The 20,637-nt window shown below is 43.7% G+C and overlaps 1 protein-coding gene across 11 annotated transcripts in view; it reads right to left on the bottom strand.

The window, feature by feature from the left end:
- The window catches only part of IQCH (IQ motif containing H), a 218,900-nt gene that overhangs the window by 13,772 nt on the left and 184,491 nt on the right, over nucleotides 1-20,637 (bottom strand). For 8 of the 11 annotated variants that reach the window (XM_035728097.1, XM_035728099.1, XM_035728102.1 and 5 more), the window contains 2 exons: nucleotides 12,939-13,106; nucleotides 3,788-3,910 (listed from right to left, as the gene is read on the bottom strand). In XM_035728097.1, coding sequence (XP_035583990.1) covers nucleotides 3,788-3,910; nucleotides 12,939-13,106 — 291 coding nt within the window. The remainder of the gene's footprint in view (nucleotides 1-3,787; nucleotides 3,911-12,938; nucleotides 13,107-20,637) is intronic. The other 3 variants (XM_035728098.1, XM_035728100.1, XM_035728103.1) reach the window with 1 other exon arrangement.

Raw genomic sequence — 20,637 nt, 5'->3', positions numbered from 1 at the left:
TTCTAAAGCAGGAAAAAGGACATGACGACTCATGAAGTGGCTCTTGCAGTCTTCTGCATAGAAAGGGCATGTATCACTTCTGCTCATAGTTCACAGGCCCAAGTAAGTTACATGGCCATACTTGACTTCAGGGAGAGCGCTGAGGGAGTATAAGCCTGGTATGTGCCTAGAAGGAGGAGAATCAGAACATTTGTGAAAAGTCCTAATGATCGCCACTGTGGCAGTACCCTGGCCTGAGGAAATGATCACTGGTGGTTGTGGAGCTATTTAGGACCATGGCACACTGCCTATGTGTGTGTGAGACCAGCCCTGCCCCACACTGTTGCAGGCAGTAAACATGACACTTTTCTCCATATGGCTTTTCATTACAACTTCATTTCATTAGGAAATCAGTGGGGGTATTCTGTCGCATTACAGAAATACCAAGAACGAGACCCACCAAATTGCTTACAAACTCTGGAATGCTTCCTTCCAATATTCAGCAAGGAAAATACACTTGTGAGGTGATCTTATTTCCCTTTTTTCCCCTTCAGAGTTTGGACAAGAAACATTGGAAATTCTGTGATCATAATGGGAAGAAAGACATAACTGTCGAGAACAAGGACTTTGGAGGATTCTTTTGGTAATATTGACAATGATGTATTATTAATGTTGCTTTTTCTGGAAAGAGCACCCACATTAAATTTGACCAAGAATGGCAGCGGGTAGTGGAGGCTACACTCGTCTTTTTATTTTTTATTTATTTATTTTTTATTTTTTTTTTTTTAAAGATTTTATTTATTTATTTGAGAGAGAGAATGAGAGATAGAGAGCACAAGAGGGAAGAGGGTCAGAGGGAGAAGCAGACTCCCTGCCGAGCAGGGAGCCTGATGCGGGACTCGATCCCGGGACTCCAGGACCATGACCTGAGCCGAAGGCAGTCGCTTAACCAACTGAGCCACCCAGGCGCCCCATACACTCGTCTTTTTAGACTTAGTATAACTCATGGAAGCAATAATGGTTTAGAGAAGTTAAGTATTAAACACAGCTTTTTTCCCATCTTTTGTAAGGTAGAGAGACTTGGGGGCTACAGAGAAGTTTGTGCTCCTTTAGCTGAAGAATACATAAGGGGTGCCTAGATGGAATATTTATTTGAAATTATTCCCATTATTCCTGGACTGGATTGGTAATAATATTTTAGAAATACAAATACTTCTTAGGGGGAAAAAGATACATAGAGGACACCCTTGGTGTAAGAGAAAGAATCATGTTTGACTTTATGGACTCAAATGTTAGTTCCACAAAGTGCCTGGCTGTGTGATCTTGGGAAAGTGCTGACACTCTTTGAGTGTAATCTGGGAGAAATAATAGCTTCTTACAGAAGAGATGGGAAAGTTGAGGTGGTAATGGAGTTAGTGCTTCGCTTGGTGGCCAGCGCGCAGTGGGTGCTCTGCAAATGCGGATTGATTACCTGTCTCTTCAGGAAAAGGCAGTTAAGAGACCAAGAGGACAGTTCAGACCAGGAATGGATCCTGGAAAGACGAGAACCTGTTTCAGGAAAACTGGAGCAAGGACATTGTTGGAGAATTTCCAATGACTCCTTTACCTCACCTTAAGAGTTTTAGGACGTCATGTTTTTCATCTCTGACTCTTTTCTCGTACTTTCTTTTTATTGTTTTTTCTTTTTCTTTCTCTTTGTCCCCACCTCCCCCCGTTCGGTGGATTTTTTCTGTGTTTGGATTTTATCCTCTCTGTTTTCTTCTTCATATTGTTCTGTCCCTCCATTGCTCCCAGTCAGTATTTCTCTTTCTTCCCCATTTCTGCTCTCACCCTTTGTGGGGTGTGTAGCACAGGTGACCTAGAGACAGAGCCAGTCATGTTGTGGGTGCCTCTCTGCTCCTTTCTGGCATTCTCCTCACCTTCAGTGGACCCCCTCCCTCTGCACCATCCACTGTTCCCCTGGGGTCATAGCAGTCTGTTTTTTGTACTAAAATTTTTCTTAGAAATTAATCTAGTCGACTCAGCCACAAAGGTGTAAATAACATATAAAATTTGGTGCTTTATTTTTCCCAGAAATACTAGAAACTTCAATCAAGTAGAAAGCCTTTAGCCAAAGAAATAAATCTCTAATAATAATTTCAGGCAATAGAAAAGTTAGGGAGGATATTTTCTTCTGGGCAGGAGACTTTCCCTGCCAAATATGCCTATTCACAGATCTTGTTCTGCTTTGATATTTTAGAAGAAAATGAAATAAAATAGATTCCGAGAAAGCTAACATTAGATTTAGCCACCTTCTGGCATATGGAAGTGTTTCGGTCTAATCAGTTTGGGGCTAAAAACTATTTAATCCCAAAAGGATTCTGTAGAGCAGATGTAACAATTAATTTCAGGTAAATCAGTTCAATCTGGCTTTTTCATTCTTTCCTATATTTTACCAGTTTTAACATAATTTGTAAGGGAATATGAGCTCCTTTGTATTTGTTTGCAAATAGTATGAATCAATCTAACCCAAGAGTCATGCATTCTGGCGGTGCCCTGCAGTGTGGCAGGATTGCCCAGTGGTAGCTGGGCCATTCTATTCACTGTTGGCCTCATGCCTAAGGTCTACATGCTTTTCAAGAGCCTATAAAAAGAACTGATCCCTAAAAAATTGTATTTGTTCTCAAGTACGAGAAATGAAAATTAGTAAATGTAGAACTGAATGTCTGCAAATTAAAACATTTGATCAGTTGGTTGTTGCTCAATTCTGTAATTATCTACAAATGACTTTTAATATGAGAGGTGACTATATTTTAATATGTGTGATGTCATGTGGAATTGGTCTTCCACAACTAAGAGTGCATGAGTCTCTTAGCCTTCCGTGTCAGAGATTTGAAAATCTGAATCAAACTGCAAAATCACAAAACTTCCTCAGAGTAGCAGGAGTCTCTAGGCACAAAATGGAGGTTCTAGTTTAGGTAGGAGATATTATATTCCGTTTGCCCTCATCCAGCTACATTAAGAATGAAGCGCTGGAAAGGAACCATCAGTATCATTGGCAACAGACCAAAATGGGAACAACTGTTTTTTTGTTTTTGTTTTTAATCAGAACTCCTCCTGGGAAGAAACTACTATATGGAGGTTGAAGGATGCCATGGACTGAATTGAGTGTCCCCTCAGATTCATATGTTGAAGCCCTAACCCCCATGTGACTGTATTGGAAATAGGGCCTTTAAGGAGGTGATTAAGGTTAAGTGAGGTCAAAGGATGGGACCCTGTTCCAATAGACCTGGTGTCCTTATAAGAGAGGTTACAGAGATACCCGAGATCTCTCTCTCTCTCCCTCCGCCATGTTGGGGCACAGCAAGAAAGTGGCATCTGCAAGCCAGAAAGCGTGCTCTCACCAGGAACCAAATTGGCTGGGTACCTTATCCTTGGACCTCCCAACCTCCAGAAAGGTGAGAAATAAATTTCTGTTGTTTAAGCCACCCAGTCTGTGGTATTTTGTTATGGCGGCTCAAGCAGACTGAGACACGATATTCACTGATAAGCAGCTCTGAATGGGGTCAGGGAACTCAGGACATGCTTCAGGATCAAGAGATGGTCCCCCAAATGTCTCCTAAGTCAGGTGAGCTACAGGGCTTTTGCTTTACCAAGGTGGGACCGAGCTAAACTTCCCCAGACCAAGAGCCACCCCCCTGTGGAGTTGCCTCGGGCAGCACTCAGCCTTCCTCTAAATACAGGTTAAACTAATGTTTCAAAAATATCCGTCTGAAGGGACACTGAATTACTAGCTGCCTGGATCACCCACCAACCATCAGCTGCATACCTCAATGTCATAGCCGATGCCATGGGCCTTACACATCTGGAGGAAAACATAGTGGAAAACCAGCGAGAGATTGTTGTGCTTCAGCTGGGTAGTCATCACTGCATAGCGAATGGTTGCTGATGCCTAGAAAAGACCACAGCTGCATATACGACTCTTTATAAGATATGTAAGTAAGCTCCTAACTTTAGAAAAGTTGTAGGTTAACAGGAAAGCTGTGAAGATAATACAGAGGGTTCCTGTCCCCCTATTAACATTGTGGTACGTTTGTCCCAGGAGGAAACAAATTGCCTCATCACTGTTAACTGAAGTCTGTTCTTCATTTGGATTTCATTAGTTTTTCCTAAATCCCTTTTTCTGTCCCATGATCCCACCCAGGATGCCACATTATATTTAGTTGTCATGTCTCCTTCGGTTCTTTTGGGCTGTGACAACTTCTCAGACTTTCCTTGTTTTTGATGATCTTGACAGTTTTGAGGAGTGCAGATCAGGTATTTTGTAGAAGGTCCTCTGTTGGTATTGTCTGATGGTTTTCTCCTGACTAGACTGGCGTAACATGTTTTTTGAGAAAAGGACCGCCATAGGATCACTTCGTATCAAGGGTACATGTATCAACATGACTTACCATCGACAATGCCAATTTTGATCTCACCAAGGTCGTCTTTGCCAGGTTTCTCACCGTCAAGTTACTTTTACCTGTTTCTGTACTACATTCTTTGGAAACAAGTCACTAGGGGAGTCTGCCTTCTTGAGAGGACCAATGTTAGAATTTTGATGCCAGTTGCTTTCTTTGCTTGAGAAAGTGCCATTGTGTATCTTGCGTGCCTGTCAGTGGGAGTTATCCCGAAGAGACTGGTTATGTTAGGCCTGAAGTATTTCAATTATGGTATTTCCTGAAAACATTTAAAATTGAGTACATACAAAAGAAAGTATTTGATCCTGGCAATTTTGTAACATGTCCTTTGTGAGATGTGATGTTTGTCTTTGAAAATCAGCTACGTTTATCCTTGGAGAACCGGAAATTTGGAGAACAGCATGTAGGGTTGTGGCCAACCTTAGGGCATAGAAAGTGAAGGTACCTGGCACAGATTTTGAACTTTGGGGGTCCTTGGGTGTGGGGGCAACCAGGTGCTTGCCCTTGTGCAGTGACTTGGAACCGGGGAAGGAAAAGGAGGTGCTGTTGGTCCACAGCTGGCTGCAAGGATCATAATGGCCTCACATTGTTGTGAAATGTCAAGGCTTGCCCTCTCTATCTCTGAGATAATGCAAGGAACTGGGGCTGACTGAGTGCCCAGCAGATGAACATATTTTCCCTGCCCATATAACACGTAAGCATATACACACTCTTTCTCTCTCTCTTTCTCAGATTTCACATTCATCCTCTGTGACATATTTCCCCACATATATTGTCTTTTCCTTCAACACTTGCAGAAAATACTGTATCTGATGATAATGTTTTCAGTACTGTTAAGCCTGTTCTTCCCACTTATAGGCAGAGTCCACGTCTATAAAAATATTAGGCTCCCACAGGCTAATGCATCTTGAGTTGTACATCTCCATTAGTATTGTCCCATTTGTAGCCACTGAACATTTTATTTGTGCCAAAAAAAATCTACTGGACCTTCACATGCCTCACAACTGTACCTTGTGATCACTCTGACCTATCATGGAATGTTCCCTGGTTGCTTCCCTGACATGGGAGTTCTCTGAAGAAGGCAGGCACTGTTTGGTTTCCCCTGACATGACGGGAGTTCTCTGAAGAAGGCAGGCACTGTTTGGTTTTCCGAATCCCAGGCTGGATGTGATGCCCCACAGAGCAGGCATTCAGTGTTTTCTGAACGAAAGAATGGATGGATGGATGCGTGTAGTAAGGTATGTCTACAGCACTTCCCTCTGACTGAAGAGACTCTTCCAGTGTAATTCAGGGGATGTCCAGTCAGTGAGTGCTTTGGGGCAGAAGCAGACCCTAGGGAATGACAGGAAATCCCCGGACAATGGTAGCTCAGGGGTTCCAGGCCTGGCCCCGGTAGGCTATCTTTTGGAAGACAGTGTAGCTCTGGTGGACATGGTAGAGTTATTAGTGGGGTAATAAGAACCAGCTAAGAGGTGCTGGCTCAGCTGTTCAGTCAGTCTGGGGGAGCGTGACCACCAGGCCTGCGCACCCTCTCATGGCAGGCTGCGCCATGTTCCTGCCTTCACAATGAAGGCCCAGAAGCCTGAGCTTTTGCATATGGAAGAGAACTGTAAATACTCTGGAATTCCATTGTGGTTACTGAGCATGTAATTGCGTGGTGATTACCATGAATTCACAAGATAGTTCCAAGGTTATTTTTGTCTTTTAAACTTGTCTTATGCTGCCATAGGATATAAACCAGCAAGCCCAAGACTAGGCCCCAGTCAGCGAGGAAGAGAGGTAGGCAGGCCTCTGGCAGCAGGAGCCCGTTCATTGCTGTGTATCTTGGCTCCAAGCTCACTGTCTAGCATTGCTGGACAACAAGTAAGGAGAGGCTATCCTGAGGTTTCTTCTTCTCTACAGAGACAAACTGCAGTTCCCCTTCTCCCAGACCTAGGATTAAGATTCATAAAGAGTCTGAAAGAAAAGCCAGGATATTTGCTCTATGTCTCCAAGCTGTGTCTTTTCCATCACCATTGCCATCCTACTCCAGAGCTTTATGGCCTGGACAGCTGCTTCTCGTTCCTACTTGGGAGGTGGGAATGCAAGGAGAATTCTGTGGTGAAAAAGTTATATGGAGTCAGAAAGACTGAAGTTCAAACCCGACTGACCTTGAATGTGTCATTTAACTGCTCTGACTTTTGGTGATTAAATAAGCACCTAGCACAGCACCTGGCACCTGATGAATGGTAGCTATAAATATTGTTGCTCTTTCTTTGAAAGTGTCTACAGGGCTCGGAGCATTTTGGACCTCCACTAAAGGTAATTTCCTAGGCTGTTCCTTCCCCCGCTGGTACCTGGGATTCTAGCATTACCACAAGATTGTTTCTCAGACCCAGGTTGGTCAGTGCTCAGAACTCTTCAGTGTCTCCTCCTTCAAGATGAAATGCAGGACACCGGGCTTTGTGTGCAGACTCTCCTGCACCAGCTCGGGGGATTGCTCCAACCATTTCTCCTACTTCCCTCCTTCCCAAATTCTCTTCCCCAGCCCACCTGGTTCATTGCTAGCTCCTCACAGACCATGGGCTCTCTTCAGCCTTTGTCTCTTCTGCTGGGGAGGTCTCCTTTCCCTCCTCACTTAGTGACTGCCCTAGTCTATAAGGCCAGGCCAAATTTCCTCTTTCTAGTAAGTTGTCCCCTGTCTCTGCCCAGTCCCAGTCCACAGTCCTTTCTCTACGAACTCCAGGAGTAGGTTGAGGGGCTATCACTCAATGGTGCTGAATGAGGCCTTGGGTTTTCCTTGGGTAGTGCTATCTACTTTATATTTCTTTTCAGCTCCTCGAGGACAGGGACTTTGTCAAATGTCTTTGTATCCCTGATGCTTGGTGAAATTCCTGGCTTATGTTAACTGCTTAGTAAATGTGTTATAATAATGCCAATGAAGATGAACATACGTGATACACCTACTCTTCTTAGACTTAAGTAACTCCACAGTTTCTACAGGAAAAACTGTTGGTAGTCTAGGGTTGTCTTTTATTCCGCCTGATAGCACAGGGGTGACAGTGTTGTCGTGAGGTTAGGTGAGTATCTAAAGACCTTAGAACAGTGTCTGGCACAGAGGAAACAGTAAAAAAATGTTAGCGCTTGTTTATAATTTGTTAAAATAATTTCACAAAGAAGTTATTTAAAATAAAAACCAACCAACCAACCAACTTTTTCATCAGAAAGGGCCTTGAATCAGAATGCTTGAGCTTTGCTACTTATTTAACTTTATGACCGTGGGCAGCTCACTTAACTTTGCATAGCCTCAGTTTCCTAATCTGTAAAATGGTTATGATAATTCCTGTCTTATCTATTCCTTGAGGTCATCATGGGGATCAAATAAACTCATGCCAATTTAAAAGATAAAACATCATGCAAATAGAAAACTTGTTTTAAAAGGTTGACTTGTGTAATCAACTCTCTTCTGATGGTATAAAATCCATTTAGGTTTGCCAAGGAAATCACAAACCTAATGGATTTTCCTTGTGTATGGATTTTACAGCAGGAGAAGACTCCCTCCATGACCATCTGTCCCATTCAGTGCTGCGTCTTGGCCTATCTCAGAGCAGATTAGAAGCCAGTGGATAATGGCAGTATGCCTGGAAACAACCTCATCTCAGAGGGAGACGAAGCTTCCTTTGGAAGAAGAGCTTTCTCTATGGCCTCAACCAGAGACTTCTTTAGGGATGAGCTTAAGCTGTACTATGGGGCCAAATCACTGACTCTCAGCCAGTGCCAGGCAGGTTGCTCTGAACAGTGGTCAGACATATAGGCTTTAAAGTCTGGCAGGCCTGGGCTTAAATTCTGGCTCCCACTCTTGCTTGCTGAGGGACCTTCCACAAGGTGCTTGACATTTCTTAACCTCGGTCTTCTTATCATCTAAAAATGAGCATAATAGCCTGGGTGGCTCAGCCTGGATGGCTCAGTCAGTTAAGCATCTGACTCTTGATTTTGGCTCAGGTCTTGATCTCAGGGGCGTGGGATTAAGCCCCAAGTTAGGCTTCATGCTGGGTGTGGAGCCTGCTTAAGAGTCTCTCTCCCTCCCTCTGCCCACACCCCACTCCGCCCCCACACACAGCACGTGCTCTCTCTTAAAAAAAAGGTGAGTATAATAACATCTGCCTAGTATATTGGGTTGTATAAAGATTCATGTAAAGCACTTAGTTACAGTACCTGGTGTAGAATAAAGGCTTAACACATTTTGGATGTTATTATCATGTTATTATATGTATTATAGTTATTTGTTGGCCTATCTGTGTCTTCTGATAAACTTGGAGCTCTTTGCTGCTTATCGTTACATCCTTTGGGCTTAGGAGAGTACCTGACATGGTATAGGTGTTAAGTCTGCTGAATTTACGTCTAGTTGGTGCCTGTCAGAAGTATTAACTGATAGCTAAGGTGATGGCTGATGAGGACTTAGGATGAGACTTCTCACAACAATATTACTTATTTCTAAAAGATTTTGCAGGAAAAAGACCTTTTAATGAAAGGCTGCAGTATGGAGGGATGGGCCCTTGCTGCATCCCCTTCCAGGAGACAGTGAGATGGCCCCCTCAGCACCCCACTGTGCATGAGGCTGCCTGGGCTAGGCTTGGTACAGAGAGAGACCTATTTAACAGGCCCCATAAAATCAAATCCCTCAAGAGACCTTGGCAGTCACTTAGCCCTCCTTTATTTACAAACGAGGAAACTGAGGCAGAGAGAGATCAGAATTCATGATCCGTAACTTTCAGACCAGTGCTCTTCACTCCAAATTCCCATTGGCTACATTTGGAATGTGTGGACATTTCAGAGGCTAGCCTTTTCTGGTAAAACGGGGAAAAAAATAGAAGAGAAAATATTATCGGTAGAAGTCTAGTCTTATTAAACTACCTTTCTAAATCACAATCTAACAAGAATGCTTCAAGCCAAATAAAGGCAGCTTGAAATACTCCTTTTCACTGGAGAATATAATTTTGCTTCAGCCACAATTTAAATTGATTTAGTTCTGAGCACCAGCACTTGAAGTGTGGAGCATATTCTATTTTCGCCATGATACTTGTTTTGACAGTGATGCATTTCAGTTGACATAGTTGAAATCCTTATGTAATAAATCTCTGCCTGAAAATTAATCATGTTTATAATATTCTGAGAATTAATAACACCCATTGCTCAAATCATTAACTTAAAAAAGGAGCTTCCAAAATCTGTTCTCGGCAGTGAGGGACCACAAATAAATGAATGTTTGATAAAATAATCCAAGTAGCAGTTTAACAAGCGTAAACTTGAATGTGGTCGCAATAACACAGAACTATTGTTTAAAGGTTGGCAGAGGCTGATGAGGTTCTTATTTCAGTTACGAAGCAGGCATCCACATGCATAATGAACTCCTCTCTGAATTATTAATGTGTTGCTTATTTAGCCTCATCTGTCTGGAAGATAATGTATCCTAACTCTAATGAGTGATTGGTTTTGTACATAATTACAGTAGCAGCAGTAGTGGGGAAATGTGTGCCTTCAAAGAAGGAGTTCTAAAAATAAAGTCATCACATAAACTCTGTTGTTGTGGCATTCTATCAAAATCAAACCCGAAGCATTTGAGAATTCATAATAAATTACAGGAGACAGAATCATTATTAACATCATAATTTAACACAAAAGGTTTTACTTAATCATTCATTACAGATCATGTGCTGTTAAAATGCTTATAAATGACGTGGGCTGTTTTAAGATGTTTGCAGATATGGTCCCTTTTGGCCGTTTGCCCACCTGTAGCGCGGAGGGTCCACAGAGAGAGAGGAGGAGTGAAAACAATTGAAAAGGATAGTGCTTTATCCTCATTCTGACAGAGTGTTAATTAAAAGTTTAAAATGTTGTTAGGTAACTTGTTTTCTTTTCTAAAACATGCATCTTTGGGACTCATCTGACTTGGTTTCTGACTTCAAGTGGTTAATTGTGGAGGACACTGGGGCAGAAGCCCCTGCACCTGGCCCGACTGGCTCTAGATGACAGTTCTTTGCCACCTGTCTCTGACTTGGGACAAGAACTCTTTGTAGAGCCCAGAAGAGTCTTTGCTTCCCCGCTGCACAGCAGATTATTTAAAGGAATAGGCTCAAAGCAGAAGCATTTTGTAGGCATTAGTCCTGAATGCGCCCTCTTTATCATTGTGGGTACGTTGGTGCCTTTCCTTTTTCTTCAGTCTTCAAAGGGGGCTGTCAGCTGACTGATTATAAACCTGATGGCATCACAGCCTATTCACACTTGTTCAGGAAGCTTTGGTTTGGTTGTAAATTGCATTGTGTGTGCAAGTATGGATGCTTCTTTTAAAAATGGCCTATCCTGTGTGTACGCATGCATGGAAGCCCACGCATGCACACATGCACAGTGGCACCAGGGTGAGAACATCCATTTATCTTTCTAAAGCCACAAGCACTTTCAATTTATCCATACATCAGAAAACCTGCATAGCTTTTCTTTAGTAGTGATTGTAGAGACATTTGAATTATTGAAGATCCTAATGCTTCCCTCTTGAGTGTAGGCAATTCCTAGAAGTGTTTAAGAGTCTTGATCACAGGAGAATTCCCGTATGTTGCCTGTAGCTAGGATTGAAACCTACAGGCAAGATGGGGAAAATGGGAGAGTGCTTCTAATTCAGAGTACAACTTCTGCTTATAGCCTTCTGAAGCAACATCCTTAAATGTAGCAAATTGTCTTGGAAAGTCTTGAATTGAATACTAACTCAGCTTCCAGCTTCCTTTTAGAAATGGCATGGAGTTAGGTTTGCTAGGCCACAAGGCTCAAGTTTTACTGCTGTCCTCCATCCAGCATTGAACTTAGGGTCCTGTAGGTCCCTTTAGTGAGGATGGGGGCCACAGGTGGAGTTGGACTTGGTTGATTCTCAGCGAGGTCCTGGGACCTAACTAAAAGGGACCTGTTCTCCTCCCCTGTCCAACTCAGCTTCTCTCTCTCTCTTTTTTAAAAAAGATTATTTGAGAGAGAGAGAACATGCGGGCAGGGGGAGGGGCAGAGGGAGAGGGAGAGAGAGAATTTTCAGTAGGCTCCAGGCCCAGCACCGGGCCCGATGTGGGGCTCAGTCTCACAACCATGACACGAGCAGGAATCAAGAGTCGGACGCTTAACCAACTGAGCCACCCAGGCGCCCTCCCCCCCTTTTTAAAAAAAGATTTATGATTGATTTATTTATTTGAGAGAGAGAGCATGCACACAGGGGGAAGGGCAAAGGGAGAGGGAGAGACCAACTCTGCTTCTCAATAAGCAAAGAGATCAAGGGGATTCCAAAGAGGCTCAGCAGACAGGCAGGAGATACTGCTCTGAAAAAGTATCTCTAGGGCACTAGTGTGGGTCCTATTAACCACTGAAATTCCTCTTTTATCTGTTTGATATATTAGCATCTCAAGTAGATGTTCATTTGCCAAAAGGGTATGAAGCCCACTGTAGGAGAGGCAGAAGAAACCCTCTGGCAGCAGTCAGAGCAGCTGTAGCCTGAGCCCCTTTCTGCTTCCATATTCCATGTATATAAAGGGCCATCTGGTCCACTAGACCCTTGTTCTCCCTTCCCAAAACCAACTGACCTAGCTCACTGTCACCATGGAGATTTGTATTTTGTTGCCCTGGGTTCTAAGGTTGGTAAACCTCAACCAGCCCCAAGACTGCTGGATCCAGCCACCCTAGCAATGGGGCTAGTGATGAGATGGGAGGTTGGGGCCGCAGAAAGAGGCAGATCATGAAGGCCCTCCTTCACACAGCTGGGAAGCTGGGATTTTCCTGAAGATGACAGGAATCATTTCAAAATCATAAGTAGGGGAGCAACATGCTCAGATTTGCTTTTCACCTTGACCATCTTGGCTGTATGTATGGTTAGGCTGAGGGGAAGGACAGCAGGTAAGGAATCTTAGTGAAGAGCAAAACTAAGGCAGTGTCTCTGTGGAGGGAGAGGAGGGGTCAGAGTCGAGGCTAGCAACAACATGAGCTGGTGTTGACTGGATGTGGGGGTGGAGGTGTCCCATCAGTCTCTGGCAGGACCTACCATGAGGAAGTACAGGGGGAGGAGAGATGATGAATGCAGTTTGAGACAGCTTGACCCTGAGGACTCTAGAGAAGTTCTGTAGAATGGTGAATCTGGGAGTCTGGAGCTCAAAAACAAGATTGGGGCTAGAAAAATATGGGTTTTGTCAGAAGTTGCTGGTAATTGAAGAACTTGTCCAGGGCTTGGGGAGATGAGAAGAAATGGAGGGAAATGTCCCAACAGACCCACCCTTGGAAAAACCTATGCTCTTTCATCCCTCCAACATGGTGCCTTCCCTTTCTGGAATGCTCTCTCCCCTTTCCTCTGGCCAATACACTTGTACTCCAGAAACCGGTTTTGGAGAGGCTAAGTGACTTGTCTGAGGTTCTTTCTTCTCTCTATACTCAAAGAGCTGGGCACATAGCCAGAGCTCAGGAAGTGGTGGTTGAGTGTTGCTGAACACCATGGGGCATCAGGAAGCATCTGTTGCTTACCGGCACTGAGAGGGCATTAAGGCAGCTCATTTTCTTCTCTTTCTTGGGAACAAAGGGCACTTTCAGGGCGCTCAGACTGCAATCCAGATGGCCGTTGGTCAGGTATAAGGTGAGCTGAGTCAGGGCCAGCTGGTCACTGTAGGAGAGGCTGAGGCCTGTTGCCCACACCTGATTAAAACAGGAGCCACAGAAGTGAAGGTGAGATCAACAACCTGGAGAGAAAGCTCCAACCAACCCTAACCAGCCCAAACCATGTCAGACCCATGACTGAGTGGAGTAGATGTTTTTGCTTCTGTTTCTACTTCCTTCAATTGAAGGACAGAGCCTCCAATCTGATTCTAATTAGAAGACTGAACATTCTTATGGGAAGTTACAAAAATTAAAACACCCGGCCAAGGTAATCTGTTGGAGATGCCCCATTCCAAAAGGCTCATGGGGACTTTGATTCCCCCCTGTGGTTTGCCATTTTTAGGAGAAGGAAGATGACACTGGTCTTGACCCAGCCAGTCCTTACCCTGTATGAGTTCCCCAGTTGTGCAGTGTTTTCTGTTGAGAAAAATGAGACTGGACAGAAGCTTCAGAGGATGGGGAACTAAAAAGGCGCAGACAGAAGGGAGAAAGAGGGAGTGAATAGGAGAAAAGGGCAGTTTGCTTTGATTTCAGAAAAAGCAGTGCCAGGAAATCTCACTATGAAACTTTAGGGACACTCATGATTGGCCTGTAAGTCTTAGCGCTCCCCCCATTTGTCACGAGTGTGGGAAAGTCATTTTGCCACCCCAAGGTGCTACAGTATCCTCAACTGGGAAATGAAAACTGTGGGAACACCCACCCTAGCTGAACAGCAGGGCTATTAGAAGAATACTATGATGCAATAAAAATTAAAAGACTTTGAAAAATAGACCTATGTGAGCAATAAGTTACTGTAAGCCACTCAATAACTACGTAAGTCCATTAATTCCTTTGACAGATATTTACTGAGCATCTACTATAAACTGGAGATGGCAGAAGTGGGTCATGTGCTACCTCTCTCCTCTCCTGAGGCAGACCATCAGACCACCTAATTGCCTGTCACCACTCACCCCCACACTGAATACGGAAGCACCCCCAGAATCATCCCCAGTTCAATGCTCAAGGCTAGTGAAGGCAAGTTCAAGATGATTGTGCTAGTTACTGGAGAGTCAAAGGTAGATGGGCACAGGTCCTGCTGCCAAGGAGGGGAAGACGGATACATACGTATTCAGTCATTTACAACACAGTGTAATACTTGATATAATAAAGGGATGGAACAAAGTACTACTGAGGCAGAAAGGACAAACTGAGTTTGTCTAGCGAAGTCAGGGCTGCATCACGGAGAAGGTGACATCTGAGCTTTGACAAGCAACACAAATATGACTGGCTCCCATGTATCAAGTACCAAGTGCCAGGTGCTTCCCAAACATCTCAGATCTTTATAATAACCTAAAAAATAACAGTCCCACGTCATAGATTAAAAAAAAACACAGGTTCAGAGAGATACCTAAGTCCACACAGCCAGGAAGTGGCAGTGCTGGGATTTGAATCCAGTTCTCTCTGGCTCCAAGTCCACCCTTTTCCCATTCCCTGCTGGTGGAGATGGCACTGATCCGGGCCCAGCCATTCCTCAACTGTACTAGTTTCCCAGTCACATTAAAAGCTGAAGTTGCAGCGGGTGAAAACATGCCCTTGTTTAGTATAATCCATGCCATGAAAGTGTCTTATCGAGAAAACATGAAGTATTGTATTTCTGGAGTATACTGTAATTAGCAGTAATGCATTTTCACTGTAGGAAGTTGGAAATGAACACATTTTCATGAAGACTTGATTAAACATTTTTTCCTCTTAGAAAGCCTCCATGTGCCCCACACACCAACTCTATATGTTAAAATACATAGTACATCTGCCCTAGAGTGGACTCCTCTCAAAAATATCTAGCAGTGAGTGACTTGAGTAAGCATTGAATGTAAATGGCATCATTATAAGGATATTAAGAGGTCAAGCTGTCAAGGCCCCTTGCTAAACTGAAGCTAATTTCAGGAGTCATATTTGCACAGTAATGCCCTTTTATAATAGCAAATAAATCACATTTGCAACAATTGTTAAAAACTAACTGCCAAGTTATCTGTTGCAGTTGTAAATATCCTATTTGTCAACTTAAATATTTCCTGCTGTATGGCATAAAATGCAAATCAGATGGGGACAGCTACTCTTTCTTAGTAGGAGAAAGTAAACTTGCTGTTCTTGCATGTCAGGCATTTTTTTTCCCCAGAGCTTCTCTTTTGATGTTTTCATGTCCTTGATAAAAGGGAAATGTATATAACAAACATTATTAATATTTATGTTAATAATATTAATGTTTGGGGGATGAGGATTTTTTCAAACTTAATTCCAGTATAGTTCACATACAGTGTTACATTAGTTTCAGGTGTACAATATAGTGATTCGACGCTTCCATTCATCGCCTGGTGCTCATCATGACTGGTGCACTCATGGTGATCAGGATTTTAATGCGGGGGCAGCACCATGTGGAGGAATAGTGAGGACCAAGGAGGCACCCTAACTCTGGCCCTCCCAAATCGTGTAAATTTGACCAAGTTATTTAAACCCCCTCAATCTCAGTATCCTTGAGTGCGAAAGGAGCAAATGATAGTACCTACCACACAGGGCTTTGAAAACAAAATAAATGCACCTAAAATTGCCTTACACATGACAAAGTTCAGTACAAATGTTATTTCTGATTACTAAGCATTTGCTTGAGGAGTAGGATCTTAGGAGACACATTTTCAGTTGCCTTTGTGGCTATTAGATTGCCCCATTTAATAACTGTTTTCCCCATCCATGACCGACGTACTCAACCTCACAACAACGCAGTCCAGTGGGTGGTTAGATTTGGGCAAGTTGGTATTACTCTGTCTCCATTTGACCAGTGAGGATACTGAGATCAAAAAGTGACTTCATGGTTTGCTTAAGATTATAGAGCATGGGCCAGAACTCTGTTCTTTCTAGAGCCCCAGGACTTTTGCTTCCCTAGACTGCCCTAAACCCTTGGTTCACAAAAGAAATAGTAGAACAAATTTCGTTAAGCCTTTTCCTCAACAGCAGGCTTGCCTGAATTGCTCAGATAATTTTCTGTTCTCCATCTGGTTTTTCCATTGAAGACACCGCCTGAGGCATGCTTGTTTTGCGTATAGGGGTTCCTGTCTCCCCCTCTAGACTGTCAGCCTTTTAGGGGAAGCTGCTGAGTCTTTGTCTTCCCACAGCATCCTGTGTCTGGGGCAGGGCTTGGCTCACAGCAGGGCACATCACCTCTGATGCCTCATTGTGAACGCCACTCCAACTTTTAAGGAACAGGCTCTAGGTGGGCCTCTAGGATCTGGTTTCAGATTGCAGTGTAGGAAATATGTACTGAGCATCGCCTCTGTGCCAGCCTCATGCTTTCCCACATACCTCATTTAATCCTATTCTTGATTTTGGATTTCACTGTTAACTTTAGAACCTAATCTCTGTCTGCACTCCATACTCCCTCACAATTTAGATGAACAGTGATGTGGCCTGTATAAGGGGCACTGTGAGTGAGGACGGAGAGAAGTGGATGGATTTTTAAATGTTAAGTGCCTTTGATGTGACTTGCAGGACTTCTAATGACTAGCTTGACAGGTTAATTGATTAGCTATGATGGTGAGCGAAAAACATCACTGAAGGTTAGTGTTGGAAAGACCCTTAAAAATCATCTAATACAATCAGTTTACTTTATAAATGGAGTGAAGTGGTTTGCCCTCGGTTTACAGAGCCGGGTATCAAAGGCGTGGGATGAGAAAACAAGATGTCTCGGCTCCCAGTCATAAATCACTAGTTGGTGATTGTTTGACGTACTACTGATGTAAAAATCATTTTGTTAAAAATAACTAGAATGCTAGAGACATTTGCATCAAGGCCTTAAAAAGAATACATAACATGAAACTATTCATCTTAGCATTACTTGTAAGATCGAAAAATTGCAGCTGTCCAACATTTGGGTATTGATTAAGAAGATTCTGACACATCCAAGTGATGGGATAGTCTATGATATCCTCACAAAAGATAACAATTGTGAATAACTTTTAATGGTGTAGAAAGATACACAAAAATAGCAAGAGAAGGATGTAAAGCCATAAAGGCAACATGGCTTCAGCTTTGCAAAAATATACATAGAGAAGACTAGATGAGAATATAATAAAATGTTAACAGCCAGTGGTTAATATTAGCAGAATATTAGCAATAAGTGCAATTATATTTAGACTTTCATGTATGTCCTGGAATGTGCTATCTGATATGGTAGCCACTAGCCACTTGTGGTTATTGAGCACTTAAAATGTGGCTGGTTTGGGGCGCCTGGGTGGCTCAGTCAGTTAAGCTTCTGCCTTTGGCTCAGGTCGTGATTCTGGGGTCCTGGCATCAAACCCCACCTTACTGAGCTCCCTGCTCTGTGGGGAGTCTGCTTCTCCCTCTCCTGCTGATCCTCCCCTTGCTCAATCAGTCTCTCTTGAATGCATGCGCTCTCTCTCTCTCTCTCTCATAAATAAATAAAATCTTAAAAAAGAAATGTGGCTGGTTTAAATGGAGATGTGCTCTAAATGTAAAATACTAGATTTTGAAGACTGAGGAGGTAAAAAAAGAACATGAAATATCTCATTAGTAATATTTTATACTGATTATATGTTGAAATGATAATATTTTGGTTATGTGGGGTTAAATAAAACACATTATTAAGACTATGTTCATCTGTTTTTTTGTTATATTTTTAAACAAGGCTACTAGAAAATGAAAAATTACACGTGGCTTACATTCTATTTCTATTGGATTGATTGCCAAGAAGCCCATTGCAAGCTCAGCAAGAGACAGGGCCGGGTGTGGTGCGGGAATACTGCAGAGGCCCCAGCTCTCTGCTGCTCTGACAGGCCCTCCTGCATCAGGAGACCTGGGACAAAGCGGGCAGAGCACAGGGCAGAAGGCAATTCAGAAACTATGACAACCTCATCAACCTTTAAAAAAGCATGTGAGAGGCAGAAGACAGGATCAGGCAGTAGCAAGCTTGCCCACAATTGTCCCCTTCCCAGGTTCTGCCTCCTGTTTGGGCCACAAGCTTTGGGATGAAAAGGTAATACGCTCCCATGAGGAAGGTATGGGAGAGAGGCCCAGTATTGAGCCCTTTTTGCCTTGGGTGCTCCACGAAGGTGAAGGCTGCCTGGTCTCCCGGCTGCAATGGCCTCTTTCCTGTGACAGGCAGGGTGGATGGGTGGCAGAGCCTACAGATGCAGGCACAGGTACTCAGGCCCACATTTGTGTCTGTCTCCACTTGAAAATAAAGTAGCAAAGGGTCTGGTCTTGCCAACCCTCTCTGATGGGCTTCCGGGTAGGTATGGGACTGACAGACTCATTTATAGATGAAACAACATTTGTGGAAAAATCATAGAATTTCAGGGCTTGAAGGATTCATAGATGTTTTGCACATTCATCTCTAGGTTTTCCTGTTCTTTTTCTACATCATCTTCTTCTTTTATTGTAAGGAGAAGAATCTGAGGTCCGGACAAGCTATGTGGCTTGCTGAAAGCCCCACCCTTGATACCAGCATCTGAGGCAAATATCCCTGATCCTTGGCAAGTTGCCTCTTTGGGCCACACTTTCCTCCACTAATCACTGGGGAGGATAGTCCTGACAGGCCCTCCCTCACTTGCATCCAGCTGCATCTATGAGGCTGACTGGGAATTGTGAAGATTTCTCACCCTGTAGAGAATTCTTTAAAAGGCAGATTCTCCAGCTAAGGCAAGTGGGGGATGAAGCACTGAGAATTCACATACCACAGGGATGGTATCAGGCCTTTAGAGCAGGGTGTGATACAAGCTTATCCTCCTCAGAAGCCTGTCTTGGTTAAGGCACAGGTGCACCACCTCCCATGTAGTCTCAACATGACAGGAAATCCACCATTGGGTTCTTTCTAGAGTGATACCAAACCCTCTGTCAGACCCATGTGTCCCCATAGCTATGGCTAAGCTAGAGAGGCCAGGCCACCTGCCCAGCCCCTCTATTTGCTGGTCATCATAGGCACCGGAAAGCCAAGGTTCCCTCTATCCTTACCGGATAGGTTAAATACAGAGCCAAGGCCTTACCACTTTGGAGGCCAAAATCCATTGATGTGACATGATCTAACTTAAAATTTTAAAGGGTTATTCTGGATGTAGTGGGGGGAAGAGACCACAAGGGGTCAAGGATGGAAACAGGGAGGCCACTTAGGAGGCCATTGCAATAAACTGGGTGAGAGATGGTGGTAGCTGGGCCAGCATGGTAACAGCAGAGGATGGGAGAAGTGGTCATATTATAGATACACTTCAAAATTGCAACCTAAAGGACTTTGTTGATGGGTTGGATGCAGGGTGTGAAAGAAAGAGGGGTCAAGGATATCTTCAAGACTTTTGCCCTGAGAAAATGAAAGGATGGAATTACTATGTACCGAGTGGGGTAGACTGCTAGAGAAATAGTTTCAAGGGTAATATCAAGATTTCAGGTTTGGGCATTTTGAGTTTGAGACACTTTTGTTGAATGATCTTCTAGAGGTTCGGATGAGATCACAGGTACCTTTTCTCCCTTCTCAGCTGTAAAATCAGGAGAATGTGCTTGGTCAGGTATAGGGATAAAGCAGAATCCATCCCTGGTAGGGAAGCATCTTTTTCTCTACTATCACTTTTGGGCCTTGGTCTCAAGGCCATCTTTGTCTGAGGAGAGGCAAGGTCTACAGACCTTAGTCTACAGGACCTATAAGATATGGAGCCTTCCCTAGGGGACGTGCTTCTCACCATGTTTAGGCCAAGATGAAATAGAGAAGGGTAGAGGCAGCTTGGTAGAGGAAAGAAGTGACTGCCCCTTGAGGGTAGTGGAGTCTGGAGGGGCCTATGCCTTGAGGGTGGCAGGTGGCTTCGCTAGAATAGCAAGAGAACTGGACCAGAGTTACAGGACCTCACTGGGAGTGTTGGCCTGGCTCTTTGCTGTGTGACCTTAACTTTTTTCTTTCTGGGCCTCAGCTTCCTTGCATGTTAACACAGACCTATCTGCAACGGTCTCTATCTCTGAGGGGTATTGTGAGGATCCAGTGACTACAAGAGAAACTCTATGAGTCTATTACTGTGGGGTCTGGCAGACTCAAATCTGTTTGGACCCTGACTTCTTCCCTGTGTCTCTGCCAGGACAGGCAGAAAAACTCACTTGCTTGGCTCTTGACTTCATTGTTTTTGCCTGCTCCTCAGAGATGGGGAGCACTTTAACCTCTTCTCAGATGCTGTTAAAAACAGGCTCTAGAACCCTGGCTATCATACAGAGAATGTGCTGCCTTAGGTAGCTACTAAGTGATATCTCTTCCCATGTTGACCATCAGCAGACAGCACTGAGATCCCTGTTGTGGTAAACAACATACATGATACTTAATTTTAAAGAATTGGTACATGCACTGTAAGAATTTTCAGTTGGTAAAATATGAATGTGATTATGATATTTGGTAGGAAGTGTTTGTATTCTATTTTAAAAAATGAATAGGAAGGCCCAGGGGCCTGCAGCATCTTGGCATGTTGCCACCTAGTGGCAGCTGCTGGGATGGCCCAGTCTCTTGGAGAGGCTAAGGAGAGCTGCTGTCGCCCCATATGGGGCAGTCACCCTG

Source organism: Zalophus californianus, chromosome 6 (genome assembly GCF_009762305.2).
Source record: "Zalophus californianus isolate mZalCal1 chromosome 6, mZalCal1.pri.v2, whole genome shotgun sequence".
Classification (NCBI taxonomy): Eukaryota; Metazoa; Chordata; class Mammalia; order Carnivora; family Otariidae; genus Zalophus; species Zalophus californianus.
The sequence above is the reverse complement of the archived record's forward strand: the minus strand, read 5'-3'. Positions and strand labels throughout refer to the sequence as shown.